Source organism: Coregonus lavaretus, assembly GCF_964263955.1.
Source record: "Coregonus lavaretus genome assembly, chromosome: 26".
Lineage (NCBI taxonomy): Eukaryota > Metazoa > Chordata > Actinopteri > Salmoniformes > Salmonidae > Coregonus > Coregonus lavaretus.
The window spans coordinates 4,585,984-4,605,368 of record NC_140013.1 but is presented as its reverse complement, the minus strand read 5'-3'; the positions used below and the strand labels follow the sequence as shown (position 1 = coordinate 4,605,368).

Sequence of the window (19,385 nt, the reverse complement as noted above, 5' to 3'; positions counted from 1 at the left end):
CAGGCCACGTCTAATTTACTGTCACACAGGTCACATAATCCGTGACTGCGTCCCAAATGGCACACTCTTCCATATAGTGCACTACTTTTGCACTACTTTTTCCCCTATATAGTGCACTGCTACTTACCTTTATACAGAGCCCTACCCATAGGGCCCTGGTCAAAAGTAGTGCACTTTATAGGGAATAGGTTGCCATTTGAGACACAACCTCAGATCACGTACTGTAGTGACACGTTCAGTGATGAACAGAGTGTGTTATTGTCTGGGTTAGGGTGACTACGTCTTTATTGCCTGTAATTGATTTTGATGGGGTTGTATTTTTATTTTGACGTCCCTGTAGTCGTTCAAGAGGAGGTACTTCCAGCTGACACAGCTGACTGATAACTCCTACATCATGAACTTTTACAAAGATGAGAAGATCTCCAAAGAACCCAAGGGCTGCATCTTCCTGGACTCGTGTACCGGTGTGATTCAGGTGGGTAGAGGATGATGGAGTCCCAATGGACTGTGAAATTAGATTTACACGCACGCAAGCATGCATGCATTCGGCTATACATACACACGTGCGCATGCACAAATACATACACACACACCACACATATACATAGACACACTTGCTAATGAACTTATCAAGTCAGCAGCTGTAAAACGCCACTGGCACACATTAAAAACCAGTTCCCTATAGACTATCCAATTGAGGAGCTCGGAGTGTTGCAACTTTCCCTGGCTAAGACTCTTGAGAGGAAATACACTGAACAAAAATATAAACGCAACAAGTAAAGTGTTGGTCCATGTTTCATGAGCAGAAAAAAAAATCCCAGAAATGTTTCATATGCTCTAAAAGCTTATTTCTCTCAAATTTAGTGCACATATTTGTTTACATACCTGTTTTTGAGCATTTCTCCTTTGCCAAGATAATCAAGAGGCTGATTAAACAGCATGATCATTACACAGGTGCACCTTGTGCTAGAGACAATGAAAGGCCACTTTAAAATGTGCAGTTTTGTCACACAATGCAATGCCACAGAAGTCTCAAGTTTTGAAGGAGCGTGCAATTGGCAGCCTGACTGCAGGAATGTCCACCAGAGCTGTTGTCAGATAATTTAATGTTAATTTCTCTACCATAAGCTAAAACGTTGTTTTAGAAAATGTGGCAGTACGTCGAACCGGCATCACAACCGCAGACCACGTGTAACCACGCAAGCCCAGGACCACCACATCCGGCTTCTTCACCTGCGGGATCGTTTAAAGGGGGGTGCTGAGGAGTATTTCTGTCTGTAATAAAGCCCTTTTGTGGGAGAAAACTCATCCTCATTGGCTGGGCCTGGCTCCCAAGTGGGTGGGCCTATGCCCTCCCAGGCCCACCCATGGCTGCACCCCCGCCCAGTCATGTGAAATCCATAGATTAGGGTCTATTTAATGTATTTCAATTGACTGATTTCCTTATATGAGCTGCAACTCAGTAAATTATTTGAAATTGTTGCATGTTGCGTTTATATTTTTGTTCAGTATAGGTGTAGTCAGGTCTATAAATGCAGCAGGAAGGCTATCAAAGACCTCTTATTAACTGCATCCCAAATGGCACCGTATTCCCTACATAGTGCACTACTAATGACCAGAGCTCTATGGGTTATTGTAACACAATGTTACAATCTGGATACGATAGGAGATTTCACAGACGCAACCAGTCGTGCACTACCCAAATGCACAAAATTCACTGATTTACTGACTTGTCTGTCAAAGTACTGTGCAAACTAACACTAACCAAAACACCACCTCTAGAACAACCGTCTGAGGAAGCACGCCTTTGAGCTGAAGATGAACGAGGTGACGTACTTCGTGCTGGCGGCGGAGAGCGAGCAGGACATGGAGGAGTGGATCAGTACCTTGACCCGGATTCTCCAGATCAGCCCCAATGACGGGCCCACCCCGCTGATGCAGCTGGACCGCAAGAGTTTAGACCTCATCGACACACGGAAAGGTGAGTACTCTGGACCTCCATACAGATTCAGGATCAGCTTCCCTGGTTCCAGATCTGTTTGTGCTGTCTAGCCAACTTGTTATGTATTTGGCGTGACCATAGGAGTTGGCAAGACAGCACAAACAGACATGGGACCAGGCTACCAGAACCCTAGGGTGGATTACAGAACCATAACAGTAAAATAACTTCATACTTATTTTTATTTGTTATAATTTTTTTACCCCTTTTTCTCCCCAATTTCGTGATATCCAATTGGTAGTTAGTCTTGTCCCATCGCTGCAACTCCCGTACGGACTCAGGAGCAGCTAAGGTCGAGAGCCATGCGTCGTCCGAAACACGACCCTGCCAAGCAGTGCCTTAGACCGCAGCGCCACTCGGGGGAGCCAAATAACATCATACTTAACGAAGTGGCAGAACACATTTGCTGTAATTAAAGTCTGGTATTCATCATGGCTGTAGGATATTCTGCCATGGCTAAGGGGAGACTTAATGTGCGGTGACATGATCCTTATTGTTAGTGTTACACCAGGAAATTCGACCCGGCACAAGGCAAAACACTCCACCTTGGTTTTTATAGCTTAAACAAAGTAAAAAAGCCTCAGTCTCGAATATAACCAAACAAATTGCTCACACCGCCCTGGACCATGGAGAATTGAGGTTGTCAAAACGACTACAAATGATGTAATAACCGTAGTCATCATGGTTCTGTGTTGCTGTACTAACATGGTGTTAAATCAAGTTGGGGGTACGAACTGACCTGAGCCTTATTAGCCATTAAGCTCCATATAATATCACCTGGAAGTGGTGTGGTGTACAGTTTCGTCAACCGCGCTGGCTGGTGGAGCTCCCAGGGCTAATCCATAAACTAAGTCACACTTAGTTAGTTATTATCCAGGTGTAGGAGTAGTGGTGGCTATTCAGCAACCTGATGGTCCGTACCAGGCTGTGAAGCAGCCCGACAGTATGCTCTCTATGGTGCTCCTGTATAACACTGTGAGGGCCCTCAGGGACAGGTCAAATTTCTTCAGCCTCCTGACGTTAAACAGTTGCTGTCGTGCCTTCTTCACCACGGTGTCCATGTGGTTTGACCATTTCAGCTCATCTCAGATGTGTACGCCGAGGAACTTTACGTTTTTGACCGTCTCCACGGCGGCCCCATTGATGAGAATGGGGGCGTGTCAAGCCTGGTTCCTCCTGAAGTCCACAATCAGCTCCTTTTTTTTGCTGACGTTGAGGGAGAGTTTGTTTACCTGGCACCACACCGTCAGAGTGCCTAACTCCTTCCTATAGGCCGCTTCGTAATTGTTGGTAATCAGGGTTACTACTGTCGTGTCATTAGCGAACTTGATGGAGTTGTAACTGTGTGAGGCCATGCAGTCGTGGGTATACAGTGAGTACAGGAGGGGACTGAGGACGCACCCTTGTGGGGCCCCCATGTTGAGGATCAGTGTGGATGAGGCAAGGGTTGTAACCAAAATTATTTTCTAATCGTTTTGTTCCGAACAGAACCACTTTTCTTTTTCTTCGTTCCACTGTTCTGACCAGCAAAATAAAGTTCTGAACCGGTTTGAACCCAAAAAAGTACCCGTCTATAAAGTTCCTTTCTGTTACTTTTTTAACCTGTAAAATCTACAGTTTTGTACATTTAGCTCATTAAATTACTTCACCAATCAGTGCGGATAGAGCAGGCAAGCTTTTAGTTGTTTACATGCGTGATGGACAGACAAGTGTAGCCTATGGCGCAAGATGTGACTGACATTTTATGGGTGGGGAGAGAGCGAGAGGGTTACATTATCTGAATTAGGTCCACAGAATTATACCCAGGAGGAGCGGCTTCTATGAAGGAACTTTGAATGTCCTTTGAGCTAGCTAGCTAACAAGCTTGAGCTATCTAGCTAACAAGCTTGTGTGTGAGAGCGGCACCAGAATTAAAAACACATCTTACCTTTTTGTAGTTAATAAATCCAACATGAAACATGATAACTAGGCCTATAGTATCCTTAACTAGCATTGAAAACGTTAATCCATTATTCTCTAGCTAATAAAAAATCTCTATCTTCGCATGCTTCTAACGTCAGTAGAGTAGCCTATGCTTCGGAGGGGGGAGGGGCAGGTAGCCTAAACAGGCACACACAAAGATTTTCAGCTCGCAGACAGATGCTGGAATACGTTTCTGAGTGACAAAGTGAGGGCTTTGCATAGGCGCTTTTGTTGCCTGCCTGAAACGTAAAAGAAAGTTATTACCGGTTTTCATGCTTTTAAAATAACGGTTCTAGTTCTGGAACAGTATGGATCACTTTCGTTCCCGGTTCCATTTTGGTTCCTTGAAAAATGACTTTATTTTCCGGTTTTCGGTTCTGTTCGCTGAACCTGTTCCAACCCTTTGGACGAGGTAATGTTGCCTACCTTCACCATCTGGGGGCGGCCTGTCAGGAAGTCCAGGACCCACTTGCTTAGGGAGGAGTTCAGTCCCAGGGCTGTGAGCTTTGTGGTGAGTTTAGAGGGCACTATGGTATTGAAGGCCGAGCTGTAGTCGATCAACAACATCTTCACATGCATTCCTCTTGTCCAGATGGATGAGGGCAGTGTGCAGTGCAATGGCGATTGCGTCGTCCGTGGATCTGTCGGGGCGGTAGGCGAATTTGAGAGGGTGGAGTGTGTCAGGGAAGGAGGAGGTGATGTAGTTTTTGACTAGCCTCTCGAAGCACTTCATGATGACGGAAGTGGGTGCTACGGGACGGTAGTCATGTCAGTGGACATCTTGCTGGTAGGGCTAACGGCCTGAGCTAGAGAGAGATTGAAAATGTCAGAAAACACAACAGCTAGCTGGTCTGCACATGCTCTGAGGGCACGGCTAGGGATGCCATCTGGGCCGCCAGCCTTGCAAGGGTTAACACGTTTGAATGACTTACATACTTCCTCAGTGGAGACCATAAGCACTTAGCCCTCGTTGTCCTCAGGGGCTCTCCTCGGCAGCGCAAAGTCGTTTTGCATGAAGAAAAAGGTGTTTAGCTGTCTTTTTGTAATCCGTGATTGTTAGGAGCCCCTGCCACATACGCCTAGTATCCGACCCGCTGAATTTCTCCTCCACTTTGTCCCTATACTTGTGTCTCGCCATCTTGATCGATCTTCGTAGGTCGTATTTGTTCTGTTTAACCACACAATGAGAGGAGAGGAGCAGCAGACCTTGGTGCCCCAGAGCACTAATACACATTCAGGCCCCTGCACTACTTCTGATCTTTCTCTTTCTCTCTCTCTTTCTCTCTCTCTCTCTTTCTCTCTCTCTCTTTCTTTCTTTCTTTCTTTCTTTCTTTCTTTCTTTCTTTCTTTCTTTCTTTCTTTCTTTCTTTCTTTCTTTCTTTCTTTCTTTCTTTCTTTCTTTCTTTCTTTCTTTCTTTCTTTCTTTCTTTCTTTCTTTCTTTCTTTCTTTCTTTCTTTCTTTCTTTCTTTCTTTCTTTCTTTCTTTCTTTCTTTCTTTCTTTCTTTCTTTCTTTCTTTCTCTCTATTCCCCCTTTCTCTCTCTCCCACCCTCTCCCTCCCTCTCTCCCACCCACCCCAATCTCTATCGATGTGGAAGAATACAGCTGTCCATTTCCATCCCTCTCATTGTGTGGGGCCTCTTTTACAGTACCACATAAAAGGTTGACCTACACTGGCTGAATGGAGGGATGGTAGTTAAAGGATAAAGACATACAGTAAGCTCCATTAGAGGCCAGGGGAAGGCCAGTGTGAGAGAGAGAGCTCTCCCCTACTCCTCCTCTCTCCTCCCCACCTCTACCCCTCTCAGAACACACTCAGGGATGGCGGCTTCCATGACAACAGCCTTGCAGTCTCCCTCTCATACAATAGCCATCATTGAAGACCAGAGGAAATAAGCCAATACTAAAAACAGGAATGGTAGACATGAATTTCACCGGAGATGTTGACTGTAACTGTCTCTCTCTTTCTCCACCAGACGTGTGTGATCTGTCTATAAGCGATGTGTGTTTACCTGAGAATGAAGAGATGACAGAGAACGGCATCAACCCTGAGCTGGCCAAGGTGGGTGTGTAGAGATGTAATTTGCTCTACAATTACCCTTAAAAAATTATCAATGCTTCTACTTGTATTATGCACATTTTAATACATATTCTGTATTTTATTTGTGGGGATATCTTCTCTCTTTCTCTCTCTCTCAGTATATCTCTGAAACTGATGAGGTGGTCCGATCGGCCAGAAGAGAAGACAGGCTCAACCTGTTCTCCCTGGACCCTGACACCACGGTAGGTACACTTTAGGGGTTAATATACTGACACCGTAGGTACGCTTTAGGGGTTAATACACTGACACCGTAGGTACGCTTTAGGGGTTAATACACTGACACCGTAGGTACGCTTTAGGGGTTAATACACTGACACCGTAGGTATGCTTTAGGGGTTAATACACTGACAACGTAGGTATGCTTTAGGGGTTAATACACTGACAACGTAGGTATGCTTTAGGGGTTAATACACTGACACCGTAGGTATGCTTTAGGGGTTAATATACTGACACCGTAGGGACCCTGTAGGGGTTAATATACTGACACCGTAGGTACGCTTTAGGGGTTAATACACTGACACCGTAGGTACGCTTTAGGGCTTAATACACTGACAACGTAGGTACGCTTTAGGGGTTAATATACTGACAACGTAGGTATGCTTTAGGGGTTAATACACTGACACCGTAGGTACGCTTTAGGGGTTAATATACTGACACCGTAGGTACACTTTAGGGGTTAATATACTGACACCGTAGGTATGCTTTAGGGGTTAATATACTGACACCGTAGGTACGCTTTAGGGGTTAATATACTGACACCGTAGGTATGCTTTAGGGGTTAATATACTGACACCGTAGGTACGCTTTAGGGGTTAATATACTGACAACGTAGGTATGCTTTAGGGGTTAATACACTGACAATGTAGGTACGCTTTAGGGGTTAATATACTGACAACGTAGGTATGCTTTAGGGGTTAATACACTGACAACGTAGGTACGCTTTAGGGGTTAATATACTGACACCGTAGGTACGCTTTAGGGGTTAATATACTGACACCGTAGGTATGCTTTAGGGGTTAATATACTGACACCGTAGGTACGCTTTAGGGGTTAATACACTGACAACGTAGGTACACTTTAGGGGTTAATACACTGATACCCCTGTAGGTACGCTTTAGGGGTTAATATACTGACACCGTAGGTACGCTTTAGGGGTTAATATACTGACAACGTAGGTACGCTTTAGGGGTTAATATACTGACAACGTAGGTACACTTTAGGGGTTAATATACTGACACCGTAGGTATGCTTTATGGGTTAATACACTGACACCGTAGGTATGCTTTAGGGGTTAATACACTGACAACGTAGGTACGCTTTCGGGGTTAATACGCTGACAACGTAGGTATGCTTTAGGGGTTAATACACTGACAACGTAGGTATGCTTTAGGGGTTAATACACTGACAACGTAGGTACGCTTTAGGGGTTAATATACTGACACCGTAGGTACGCTTTAGGGGTTAATATACTGACACCGTAGGTACGCTTTAGGGGTTAATACACTGACACCGTAGGTACGCTTTAGGGGTTAATATACTGACACCGTAGGGACCCTGTAGGGGTTAATATACTGACACCGTAGTTACGCTTTAGGGGTTAATATACTGACACCGTAGGTACGCTTTAGGGGTTAATATACTGACAACGTAGGTACGCTTTAGGGGTTAATACACTGACACCGTAGGTATGCTTTAGGGGTTAATATACTGACACCGTAGGTACGCTTTAGGGGTTAATATACTGACAACGTAGGTATGCTTTAGGGGTTAATATACTGACAACGTAGGTACACTTTAGGGGTTAATATACTGACACCATAGGTATGCTTTAGGGGTTAATACACTGACAATGTAGGTACGCTTTAGGGGTTAATACACTGACAACGTAGGTACACTTTAGGGGTTAATACACTGACACCGTAGGGACCCTGTAGGGGTTAATATACTGACACCGTAGTTACGCTTTAGGGGTTAATATACTGACACCGTAGGTACGCTTTAGGGGTTAATATACTGATACCGTAGGTACGCTTTAGGGGTTAATATAGTGACACCGTAGGTACGCTTTAGGGGTTAATACACTGACACCGTAGGTACGCTTTAGGGGTTAATATACTGACACCGTAGGTACGCTTTAGGGGTTAATACACTGACAACGTAGGTACGCTTTAGGGGTTAATATACTGACAACGTAGGTACACTTTAGGGGTTAATATACTGACACCGTAGGTACGCTTTAGGGGTTAATATACTGACAACGTAGGTACGCTTTAGGGGTTAATATACTGACACCGTAGGTACGCTTTAGGGGTTAATACACTGACACCGTAGGTACGCTTTAGGGGTTAATACACTGACAACGTAGGTACGCTTTAGGGGTTAATACACTGACACCGTAGGTATGCTTTAGGGGTTAATATACTGACACCGTAGGTACGCTTTAGGGGTTAATATACTGACACCGTAGGTACGCTTTAGGGGTTAATATACTGACAACGTAGGTACACTTTAGGGGTTAATATACTGACACCGTAGGTACGCTTTAGGGGTTAATATACTGACAACGTAGGTACGCTTTAGGGGTTAATATACTGACACCGTAGGTACGCTTTAGGGGTTAATATACTGACACCGTAGGTACGCTTTAGGGGTTAATATACTGACACCGTAGTTACGCTTTAGGGGTTAATATACTGACACCGTAGGTACGCTTTAGGGGTTAATATACTGACAACGTAGGTACGCTTTAGGGGTTAATATACTGACACCGTAGGTACGCTTTAGGGGTTAATACATTGACAACGTAGGTACGCTTTAGGGGTTAATACACTGACACCGTAGGTATGCTTTAGGGGTTAATATACTGACACCGTAGGTACGCTTTAGGGGTTAATATACTGACAACGTAGGTACGCTTTAGGGGTTAATACACTGACAACGTAGGTACGCTTTAGGGGTTAATATACTGACAACGTAGGTACGCTTTAGGGGTTAATACACTGACACCGTAGGTATGCTTTAGGGGTTAATATACTGACACCGTAGGTACGCTTTAGGGGTTAATACACTGACACCGTAGGTACGCTTTAGGGGTTAATATACTGACACCGTAGGTACGCTTTAGGGGTTAATACACTGACAACGTAGGTATGCTTTAGGGGTTAATACACTGACAACTTAGGTACGCTTTAGGGGTTAATACACTGACACCGTAGGTATGCTTTAGGGGTTAATACACTGACAACGTAGGTATGCTTTAGGGGTTAATACACTGACAACGTAGGTATGCTTTAGGGGTTAATACACTGACAACGTAGGTACGCTTTAGGGGTTAATATACTGACACTGTAGGTACGCTTTAGGGGTTAATATAGTGACACCGTAGGTACGCTTTAGGGGTTAATATAGTGACACCGTAGGTATGCTTTAGGGGTTAATATACTGACAACGTAGGTACGCTTTAGGGGTTAATACACTGACACCGTAGGTACGCTTTAGGGGTTAATATACTGACAACGTAGGTATGCTTTAGGGGTTAATACACTGACAACGTAGGTACGCTTTAGGGGTTAATACACTGACACCGTAGGTACGCTTTAGGGGTTAATACACTGACACCGTAGGTATGCTTTAGGGGTTAATACACTGACACCGTAGGTACGCTTTAGGGGTTAATATACTGACACCGTAGGTACGCTTTAGGGGTTAATATACTGACACCGTAGGGACCCTGTAGGGGTTAATATACTGACATTTAGGTACGCTTTAGGGGTTAATACACTGACAACGTAGGCACGCTTTAGGGGTTAATACACTGACAACGTAGGCACGCTTTAGGGGTTAATATACTGACACCGTAGGGACCCTGTAGGGGTTAATATACTGACAACGTAGGTACGCTTTAGGGGTTAATATACTGACAACGTAGGTATGCTTTAGGGGTTAATACACTGACACCGTAGGTACGCTTTAGGGGTTAATACACTGACAACGTAGGTACGCTTTAGGGGTTAATATACTGACACCGTAGGTACGCTTTAGGGGTTAATACACTGACAACGTAGGTACGCTTTAGGGGTTAATACACTGACAACGTAGGTACGCTTTAGGGGTTAATATACTGACACCGTAGGTACGCTTTAGGGGTTAATACACTGACAACGTAGGTACGCTTTAGGGGTTAATATACTGACACCGTAGTTACGCTTTAGGGGTTAATATACTGACACCGTAGGTACGCTTTAGGGGTTAATACACTGACAACGTAGGTACGCTTTAGGGGTTAATATACTGACACCGTAGTTACGCTTTAGGGGTTAATATACTGACACCGTAGGTATGCTTTAGGGGTTAATACACTGACAACGTAGGTACGCTTTAGGGGTTAATATACTGACAACGTAGGTACGCTTTAGGGGTTAATATACTGACACCGTAGGTACGCTTTAGGGGTTAATACACTGACAACGTAGGTACGCTTTAGGGGTTAATACACTGACAACGTAGGTACGCTTTAGGGGTTAATACACTGACAACGTAGGTACGCTTTAGGGGTTAATATACTGACACCGTAGGTACGCTTTAGGGGTTAATATACTGACACCGTAGGTACGCTTTAGGGGTTAATATACTGACACCGTAGGTACGCTTTAGGGGTTAATACACTGACAACGTAGGTATGCTTTAGGGGTTAATACACTGACAACGTAGGTACGCTTTAGGGGTTAATACACCTTGTGCAGAACAGTTGGTGCTACTGCACAGTTCACCTGTTAATGAAGTACTGTTAGGTCAGGGATGGTCATCTCTGTCGCAGGAGGGCCTCTGTGTCTGCAGGCTTCTGGTCCAGACCAGTGCTTACACACCACATTCAACTTCAGCCCACTGATAGATAGTCCAATTGTTTGCCCCTCCTCTGATGTTGTCTGGTTGTGTGTCAGGTGTTGAGGAGTCCGCGGGGGGAGTACCCTAGGGGTGAGGGCCCCCCGGTCCGTCCCTTCGAGGAGAAGCTGGGGAGGAGGTTGATGATCGCCTGTCGATCCCTCAACCTGACGCTGCAGGGCTGCATCAATGAGACCGAGACTGGTCCTGTCACCAACGTAAGAACCCATTTAAAACGACACGTACATCTCATACACGCACACTAACACTCACTCGCACGCATACACACACACAAACACACACACACCCACACAGTTCTCCACAGCTTAATGGTAGGCATGACGGTGTTGCAACTAACAGCGCCGCAGATATTGAGATGAGCTCAATGCAAGACTTTGCTATCACACAGTCACACAGGGTGTCTGTGCATGTGCGCTTCACTCTGCAACAACATGGTAGCTTCGGGACCAAAACAGCGTAAAGGTTTAGCCTGGCACTTCCACACTCATAGAAATTGACCCACTTATGTGTGTACTTTGTACAGGCAACGTCATATCGCTGAGTCTACCTTTAAAACCACACATACCAGGCTCCCTGGGTGTGGTTAGGGTTCAGAAACAACCCTTTATTAACATGCACTACATAACTGATAGTGCTCAATGGTCAATACACGTTTCACTCTAATGTTGTTTACTGTGCTGCAACGGATGATACTATATCAGCTATTGAGTGCAGTGGTCACTGGAAAAATGATGAATGATTTGCGTGGTGCAATACTCATATGCTAATCCTTAAGAGAGTAGGAATAAGAGAAGGTTTGAATCCTAATCAACCTGCCTACATATTGTTTGAAGTACAGTAGACCAACATAGCAAGCATGTCAAAGCTATGTGCTGGAAAACCTTGGTAAAGCCCTGGGTTAAGTTAGGCCTTACAGTGCTCATCACTTGTAATGTATCCCCATCAGATTGAGCCCTTCTTTGTGACTGTGGCCCTGCTGGATGTGCGTGAGGGAAGGAAGGTGTCGGCCGACTTCCATGTTGACCTGAACCACGAGACGGTGCGTCAGATGCTGGGTGGGGCTGGATCGGGAGGGCCCGGGGCGGGGCAGGAGAATGGCCTGAGCTCCCCTGGAGAGAAGAGACCTGGAGACTGTCACCTCAGCCTGGACCTGGACGACTGGCTCCACTTCCCCAAACAGGTACGCTACAGCAACGCTCCGGATAAAGTTTCCCCAAGTTGCAGATCTAGGATCAGTTTCCCCTCCCCCAACCTTAACCTTGACCATTAGTGGGGAATATGCAAAACCGACCCAAGATCAGCCATAGAAGTTGAATTACTAGAAATGGCGTCGCCATTCAAGTCAATAGAGCTGTAATGGCTGGACTAGTGGCCATTTTTAAAAGTGTACCCATGGGAGTAAAGCATGCATCTGTTGTACTCATTCTATTTCTATTGGGTACAGCAACACACAGGGGGGTGGGGCAGAACTGGGAGTGTCATAGGGAGAAGTGTCAAAAGAGAGATCGGATACTTACTCCTTTCTTGTGTGTGTGTGTGTGTGTGTGTACGCAGGCCATCTTCTCAGTGACGAACCCCCACACAGACATTGTTCTAGTGGCGAGGGTGGAGAAGGTGCTGATGGGAAATATTGCCGTGGGAACAGAGCCGTACATCAAAAACACAGACTCCAGCAAGGTGACGCAACTCTACATCACAGTTAAATTCACTCTAACTACCACCCCTCACCTTATAGCAAGGGACTGTATGGTTTCCCATTCATAGCCTATTACCTATGGATAGGGTTGTAAAATGTGGGTAACTTTCCCAAAATTCCCAGGTTTTCCAGAAATGTATTTATTTATTTAATTGAAGTTTTGCAGGTTGGAATCTCTTGAGATGCACGATCTCGTTTTCAAGTGTCCAAATAAAAAATAAAATAAATAAAACAATACTTAGAAACAAGAATAATATGGCAACTACTTTGTAATAATAACAATGAAATAATAATAATTAAAAACAAAAACGTACATTAACAGCGAAAAAATGAAAAAACTACTAATAGACTTGCAACTAATAAAAACTACAAATCCAGGTTAGAAGTATCTCGGAATCAGGAGGTAATAAGCAGGAAATCTGTGAATCCTCCAACCAGGAAAACGTAGGAAATTTGGGGAAATTACAGGAATTTTGCAACTCTACCTATGGAAAATGTATTATGGAACATAAGTGGAGGAGAGTCAATGTGTAGAACTATGTACAGTAAAAGACAGCTTGTTTTTCCCAAGTCCTTAGTAGTGAAACAGCGGTATGCACAACCTTTACAGGGTCTTTCCAGTGAGATTTCTTGTAAAGCTCTATTTAAATGTCCCTTAATCACACAGGGAAGTCAGATGGTTTGGAAAAACATTTTTCCTCATATATTTTCTGAGATTGTTTTCCAAGATGCCCCCACAGAATTCCAAGGAGTGGAATTCTGAAATCCTGGCCTTTGTTTGGGAAGTTGAGTGGATGAGCAGACAGGAGTGCTGCGCCTCCTGCCAGGATCATGACACCCCTGTTGATTTAGACTTGCACTTTATCTACGTCAAGGATAATTTATTTGTGTGTTTTCCGAAACCCACCGGCAGACTTCAAGAATATCAACAATGCAGCCCATTTTTTAAGGAATGTTTCCTTCTCTCTGTCTCTCTCTCTCGCTCTCCCCCTCTCTCTCCCTCTCTCTCTCTCTCTCTCTGTTCCTGTCCCTTTAAAGATGGTTCAAAAGATGCTGAAATCCAACAAGCAGTTCTGCAGTAAACTGGGGAAGTACCACATGCCCTTTGCCTGGTCCATCAGGTGAATGACACTGACCCGCACTGTGTTTCCTGTAATCCTACTCACTCCATATCCATTTATTGACCTTTTCTCCTTTAATGATCCAACTGCAGTAACTGAGTCACACAGATGTCTATAAAGGTGTAGGTAATTGACAAATATCTTACACTCTAAACTATTTTCCTGTCTGTCTTGTCTGTTCTGTCTGTCTATCTGTCTTGTCTCACTGTTTGTCTCAGGTCTGTGTTTAAGGACAATCAGGGGACGGTGGACCGGGAGACTCGCTTCTCGCCCCTCTTCAAACAGGAGAGCAACAAGATCTCCACTGAAGATCTCATCAAGCTGGTGTCTGAATACAGGAGGTAGGGCACCGAAAAGACATCAAGTTTGCGTCCCAAATGGCACCCTATTCCCTATTTAGTGCACAACTTTTGACCAAGACCCTTATGGCTCTAGTTGAAAGTAGTGCACTATATAGGGAATAGGGTGCCATTTGGGATGCATCCCAAATCATGCCAGTTCAACCCCATGGTCCAGATCCCTTTTTAGGTCATAGTTAGGTCGTAGAGTTTGTCATGACCACCTAACCTGACCTGGAAAACTCCTGGCCCTAGTCATAGTGAATGTATGGTGCTCACTGCTCACCCATTCCTTGGCTCTCTCTGTGTCTTTGCAGGGCTGAGAAGACCAGTAAACTGCAGACCATTCCAGGGAACCTGGACATCACTGTGGACTACGTCCCTATGGAGCATCCAAGTAAGTCCAACACTCTTATGTTCTCTCTCCCTCTCTTTATTTTCTCTTCCCTCTCTCTCTCTACCACTCCCCTCTCTATCTCTCTTTCTACCCCTCTCTCTCTCCCTCTCTCTCTATTGTTGATAGTAGCCATCAGTGTAACAGGTTTTACAGATGTCCTCTCTCTCTCTCTCTCTCTCTCGCTCTCGCTCTCGCTCTCTCTGTCTCTCTCTCTACCTCTTTCTTTTATATTTCTCTCTCTCTCTCTCTCTCTCTCTCTCTCTCTCTCTCTCTCTCTCTCTCTCTCTCTCTCTCTCTCTCTCTCTCTCTCTCTCTCTACCGCTCCCACCCTCTCTCTCAATTCAATTCAATTTGCTTTATTGGCATGACGTAACAATGTACATATTGCCAAAGCTTACTTTGGATATTTACACTATCAACATAATTAAAATAATAAGAATCAATATTGTCAATGGGACAACAGTAACAACAATAACCGAGGGTCAAAATAACCATTGAACAATAACAATATAGAGGACATGTGCAGGTTGGTTGGTCTGTCAGACACTGTCCCTCATCTTATGGCAGGCAGCAATGTAGTGCACTGCAGAAAACCTTCCCCAGGTTACTGTTCACACAAATGCCTCTCAATTCAATTTCAATTTCAATTTCAATTTAAGGGCTTTATTGGCATAGGAAACGTATGTTAACATTGCCAAAGCAAGTGAAGTAGATAGTTAAAAGAAAGTGAAATAAACAATACAAAATGAACAGTAAACGTTACACTCAGAAGTTCCAAAAGAATAAAGACATTTCAAATGTCATGTTATGTATATATACAGTGTTGTAACAATGTGCAAATAGTTAAAGTACAAATTGGAAAATAAATAAACATAAATATGGGTTGTATTTACAATGGTGTTTGTTCTTCACTGGTTGCCTTTATCTTGTGGCAACAGGTCACAAATCTTGCTGCTTTGATGGCACACTGTGGTATTTCACACATTAGTAGATAAGGGAGTTTATCAAAATTGGGTTTGTTTTCGAATTCTTTGTGGATCTCTGTAATCTGAGGGAAATATGTGTCTCTTATATGGTCATACATTTGGCAGGAGGTTAGGAAGTGCAGCTCAGTTTCCACCTAATTTTGTGGGCAGTGTGCACATAGCCTGTCTTCTCTTGAGAGCCAGGTCTGCCTATGGCGACCTTTCTCAATAGCAAGGCTATGCTCACTGAGTCTGTACTTGGTCAAAGCTTTCCTTAAGTTTGGGTCAGTCACAGTGGTCAGGTATTCTGCCACTGTGTACTCTCTGTTTAGAGCCAAATAGCATTCTAGTTTGCTCTGTTTTTGTTGTTAATTCTTTCCAATGTGTCAAGTAATTCTCTTTTTGTTTTCTCATGATTTGGTTGGGTCTAATTGTGTTGTTGTTGTCTTGGGGCTCTGTGGGGTCTGTTTGTGTTTGTGAACAGAGCCCCAGGACCAGCTTACTCAGGGGACTCTTCTCCAAGTTCATATCTCTGTAGGTGATGGCTTTGTTATGGAAGGTTTGGGAATCGCTTCCTTTTAAGTGGTTATAGAATTTAACGGCTCTTTTCTGGATTTTGATAATTAGCGGGTATCGGCATAATTCTGCTCTCCCTCTCTCTCTCTACTGTTTTTCTCTCTCTCTACCACTCCCCTCTCTATCTCTCTTTCTACCCCTCTCTCTCTCTCTCTCTCTCTCTACTGTTGATAGCCATCAGTGTTACAGGTATTACATGTGTCCTCCTGCTCTCTCTCTCTTTCTCTCTCTCTCTCTCTCTCTCTCTCTCTCTCTCTCTCTCTCTCTCTCTCTCTCTCTCTCTCTCTCTCTCTCTCTCTCTCTCTCTCTCTCTCTCTCTCTCTCTCTGTCTCTGTCCCTCTCTTTCTTTTCTCTTCCCCCCTCTCTCTCTCTCTCTCTCTCTCTGTCTCTGTCCCTCTCTTTCTTTTCTCTTCCCCCTCTCTCTCTCTCTCTCTCTGTCTCTGTCCCTCTCTTTCTTTTCTCTTCCCCCTCTCTCTCTCTCTACCTCTAACCTCTCTATCTCTCTTTCTACCCCTCTCTCTCGCCATCTCTCTCCCACTCTCTACTGTTTCTCTCTCTCTCTACCCCTCTCTCTCTCCCTCTCTCTCTACTGTTGATAGCCATCAGTGTTACAGGTATTACAGATGTCCTCTCTCTACCTCTCTCTCTATTTCTCTCTCTCTCGCTCTCTCTTTCTCTCTGTCTGTCTGCAGACTGTGTGACGTCATCCTACGTGCCCGTCAAGCCCTTCGAGGACTGCAGCCAGCACCAGGCCACCGTGGAAGTGGAGGAGTTTGTCCAGGACTCCACCAAGTTCACCCAGCCACACCACGTCTACAAGAACCACGTCTACGTCTACCCCCGACACCTAAAATACGACAGCCAGAAGAGCTTTGCCAAGGTACCGTACACACCCAAACCCACACATCCCTTGAGATTTATACTAGATATACTCCGAAATATCATGGCAAGGACACAAAATATGAATCAAACTTAATTTTAAGGAAAACAGACCTGATGTTGGAAAGAAAAAGCCATATGTTGTCATCCAGAGTCACGTTTCTTTATTCTCCAAGCTATAGCACACAATATTTGACATAAAGCAAGTTTACTAAAGTCAACTTTGTGTTTAGGTTTTTGCCATGGAATAATGTAGTATTGTGATACTGGTATAATGATACTGGTATTGTGAAAACTCTACTAGATACGAAGGAAATTACATGTAGTAGACACATAAGTCACATTGTACATACAGTACCAGTCAAAAGTTTGGACACACCTACTCATTCAAGGGTTTTTCTTTATTTTTACTATTTTCCACATTGTAGAATAATAGTGAAAACATCAAAACTATGAAATAACACATATGGAATCATGTAGTAACCAAAAAAGTGTTAAACTAATCAAAACACATTTTATATTTGAGATTCTTCAAATAGCCACCTTTTGCCTTGATGACAGCTTTGCACACTCTGGGCATTCTCTCAACCAGGTTCACCTGGAATGCTTTTCCAACAGTCTTGAAGGAGTTCCCACATATGCTGAGCACTTGTTGGCTGCTTTTCCTTGACTCTGCCGTCCGACTCATCCCAAACCATCTCAATTGGGTTGAGGTCGGGGATTGTGGAGGCCAGGTCATCTGATGCAGCACTCCATCACTCTCCTTCTTGGTCAAATAGCCCTTACACAGCCTGGAGCTGTGTTGGGTCATTGTCCTGTTGAAAAACTAATGATATTCCCACTAAGCCCAAACCAGATGGGATGGCGTATCGCTGCAGAATGCTGTGGTAGCCATGCTGGTTGAGTGTGCCTTGAATTCTAAGTAAATCACAGACAGTGTCACCAGCAAAGCACCCCCACACCATAACACCTCCTCCTCCATGCTTTACGGTGGGAACTACACATGCGGAGAACATCCGTTCACCTACTCTGCGTCTCACAAAGACACGGCAGTTGGAACCAGAAATCTCAAATTTGGACCCATCAGACCAAAGGGCAGATTTCTACCGGTCTAATGTCCATTGCTCGTGTTTCTTGGCCCAGGCAAGTCTCTTCTTCTTATTGGTGTCCTTTAGTAGTGGTTTCTTTGCAGCAATTCGACCATGAAGGCCTGATTCAAGCAGTATCCTCTGAACAGTTGATGTTGAGATGTGTCTGTTACTTGAACTCTGTGAAGCATTTATTTGGGCTGCAATCTGAGGTGCAGTTAACTCTAATGAACTTATCCTCTGCAGCAGAGGTAACTCTGGGTCTTCCTTTCCTGTGGTGGTCCTCATGAGAGCCAGTTTCGTCATAGCGCTTGACGGTTTTTGCGACTGCACTTGAAGAAATGTTCAAAGTTCTTGAAATGTTCCATATTGACTGACCCTCATGTCATAAAGTAATGATGGACTGTCGTTTCTTATTGCTTATTTGAGCTGTTCTTGCCATAATATGGACTTAGTCTTTTACCAAATAGGGCTATCTTCTGTATACCACCCCTACCTTGTCACAACACAACTGATTGGCTCAAACGCATTAAGAAGGAAAGAAATTCCACAAATTAACTTTTAACAAGGCACACCTGTTTAATTGAAATGCATTCCAGATGACTACCTCATGAAGCTGGTTGAGAGAATGCCAAGAGTGTGCAAAGCTGTCATCAAGGCAAAGGGTGGCTACTTTGAAGCATCTCAAATATAAAATATATTTTGATTTGTTTAACACTTTTTTGGTTACTACATGATTCCATATGTGTTATTTCATAGTTTTGATGTCTTCACTATTATTCTATAACATAGAAAATCGTAAAAAATTAAGAAAAACCCTGGAATGAGTAGGTGTGTCCAAACATTTGACTGGTACTATATATGGGACCTCTTTGTGGACACGCATGAAATACTGTATGCTCACATATCTAACAACGTCCTTTTCATTCACAGGCTCGTAACCTTGCAGTCTATGTGGAGTTTCGAAGTTCAGACGAGGAAGTTGCCAAACCTTTGAAGGTATCTCCTCAATATCTTCTCTGTCATTGATAGCATTTAGAGTATCATTGTGGATTTCTTGAAAAACGTCACTTTTCTCTTCATCAAAAAAAAAAACTTGTTTCCTCAGTGCATATACGGCAAGCCTGGGGGTCCAGTTTTCACCACAGCAGCCTGTTCCACGGTCCTTCACCACTCCCAGAACCCAGACTTCTATGATGAGGTGAGTGTGGAATGAGAGTGTTGAAGAGGTGTATGGCTAGAGATGGATGGAGAGGGGGAGAGGCATGGGAAGAGATTGATTGGAAGGGGCACGTGCAGGGCTCTAATTGCCTGGTAGCCAGTTTTGCTTGTGCTTAGGCCAACTCTTTTGATGCTCATTAT

General features: G+C 44.1%; 1 protein-coding gene across 1 annotated transcript in view; it reads left to right on the top strand.

Moving 5' to 3' along the window:
- LOC311101907 (dedicator of cytokinesis protein 10-like) overlaps positions 1-19,385 on the top strand; it is a 107,708-nt gene that overhangs the window by 29,948 nt on the left and 58,375 nt on the right. Inside the window, exons 5-17 of the mRNA XM_084143148.1 lie at positions 341-475; positions 1,783-1,981; positions 5,937-6,022; positions 6,160-6,243; positions 11,002-11,160; positions 11,910-12,143; positions 12,518-12,640; positions 13,698-13,780; positions 13,999-14,121; positions 14,436-14,515; positions 16,749-16,936; positions 18,957-19,022; positions 19,132-19,224. Coding sequence (XP_083999274.1) covers positions 341-475; positions 1,783-1,981; positions 5,937-6,022; positions 6,160-6,243; positions 11,002-11,160; positions 11,910-12,143; positions 12,518-12,640; positions 13,698-13,780; positions 13,999-14,121; positions 14,436-14,515; positions 16,749-16,936; positions 18,957-19,022; positions 19,132-19,224 — 1,653 coding nt within the window. The remainder of the gene's footprint in view (positions 1-340; positions 476-1,782; positions 1,982-5,936; positions 6,023-6,159; positions 6,244-11,001; positions 11,161-11,909; positions 12,144-12,517; positions 12,641-13,697; positions 13,781-13,998; positions 14,122-14,435; positions 14,516-16,748; positions 16,937-18,956; positions 19,023-19,131; positions 19,225-19,385) is intronic.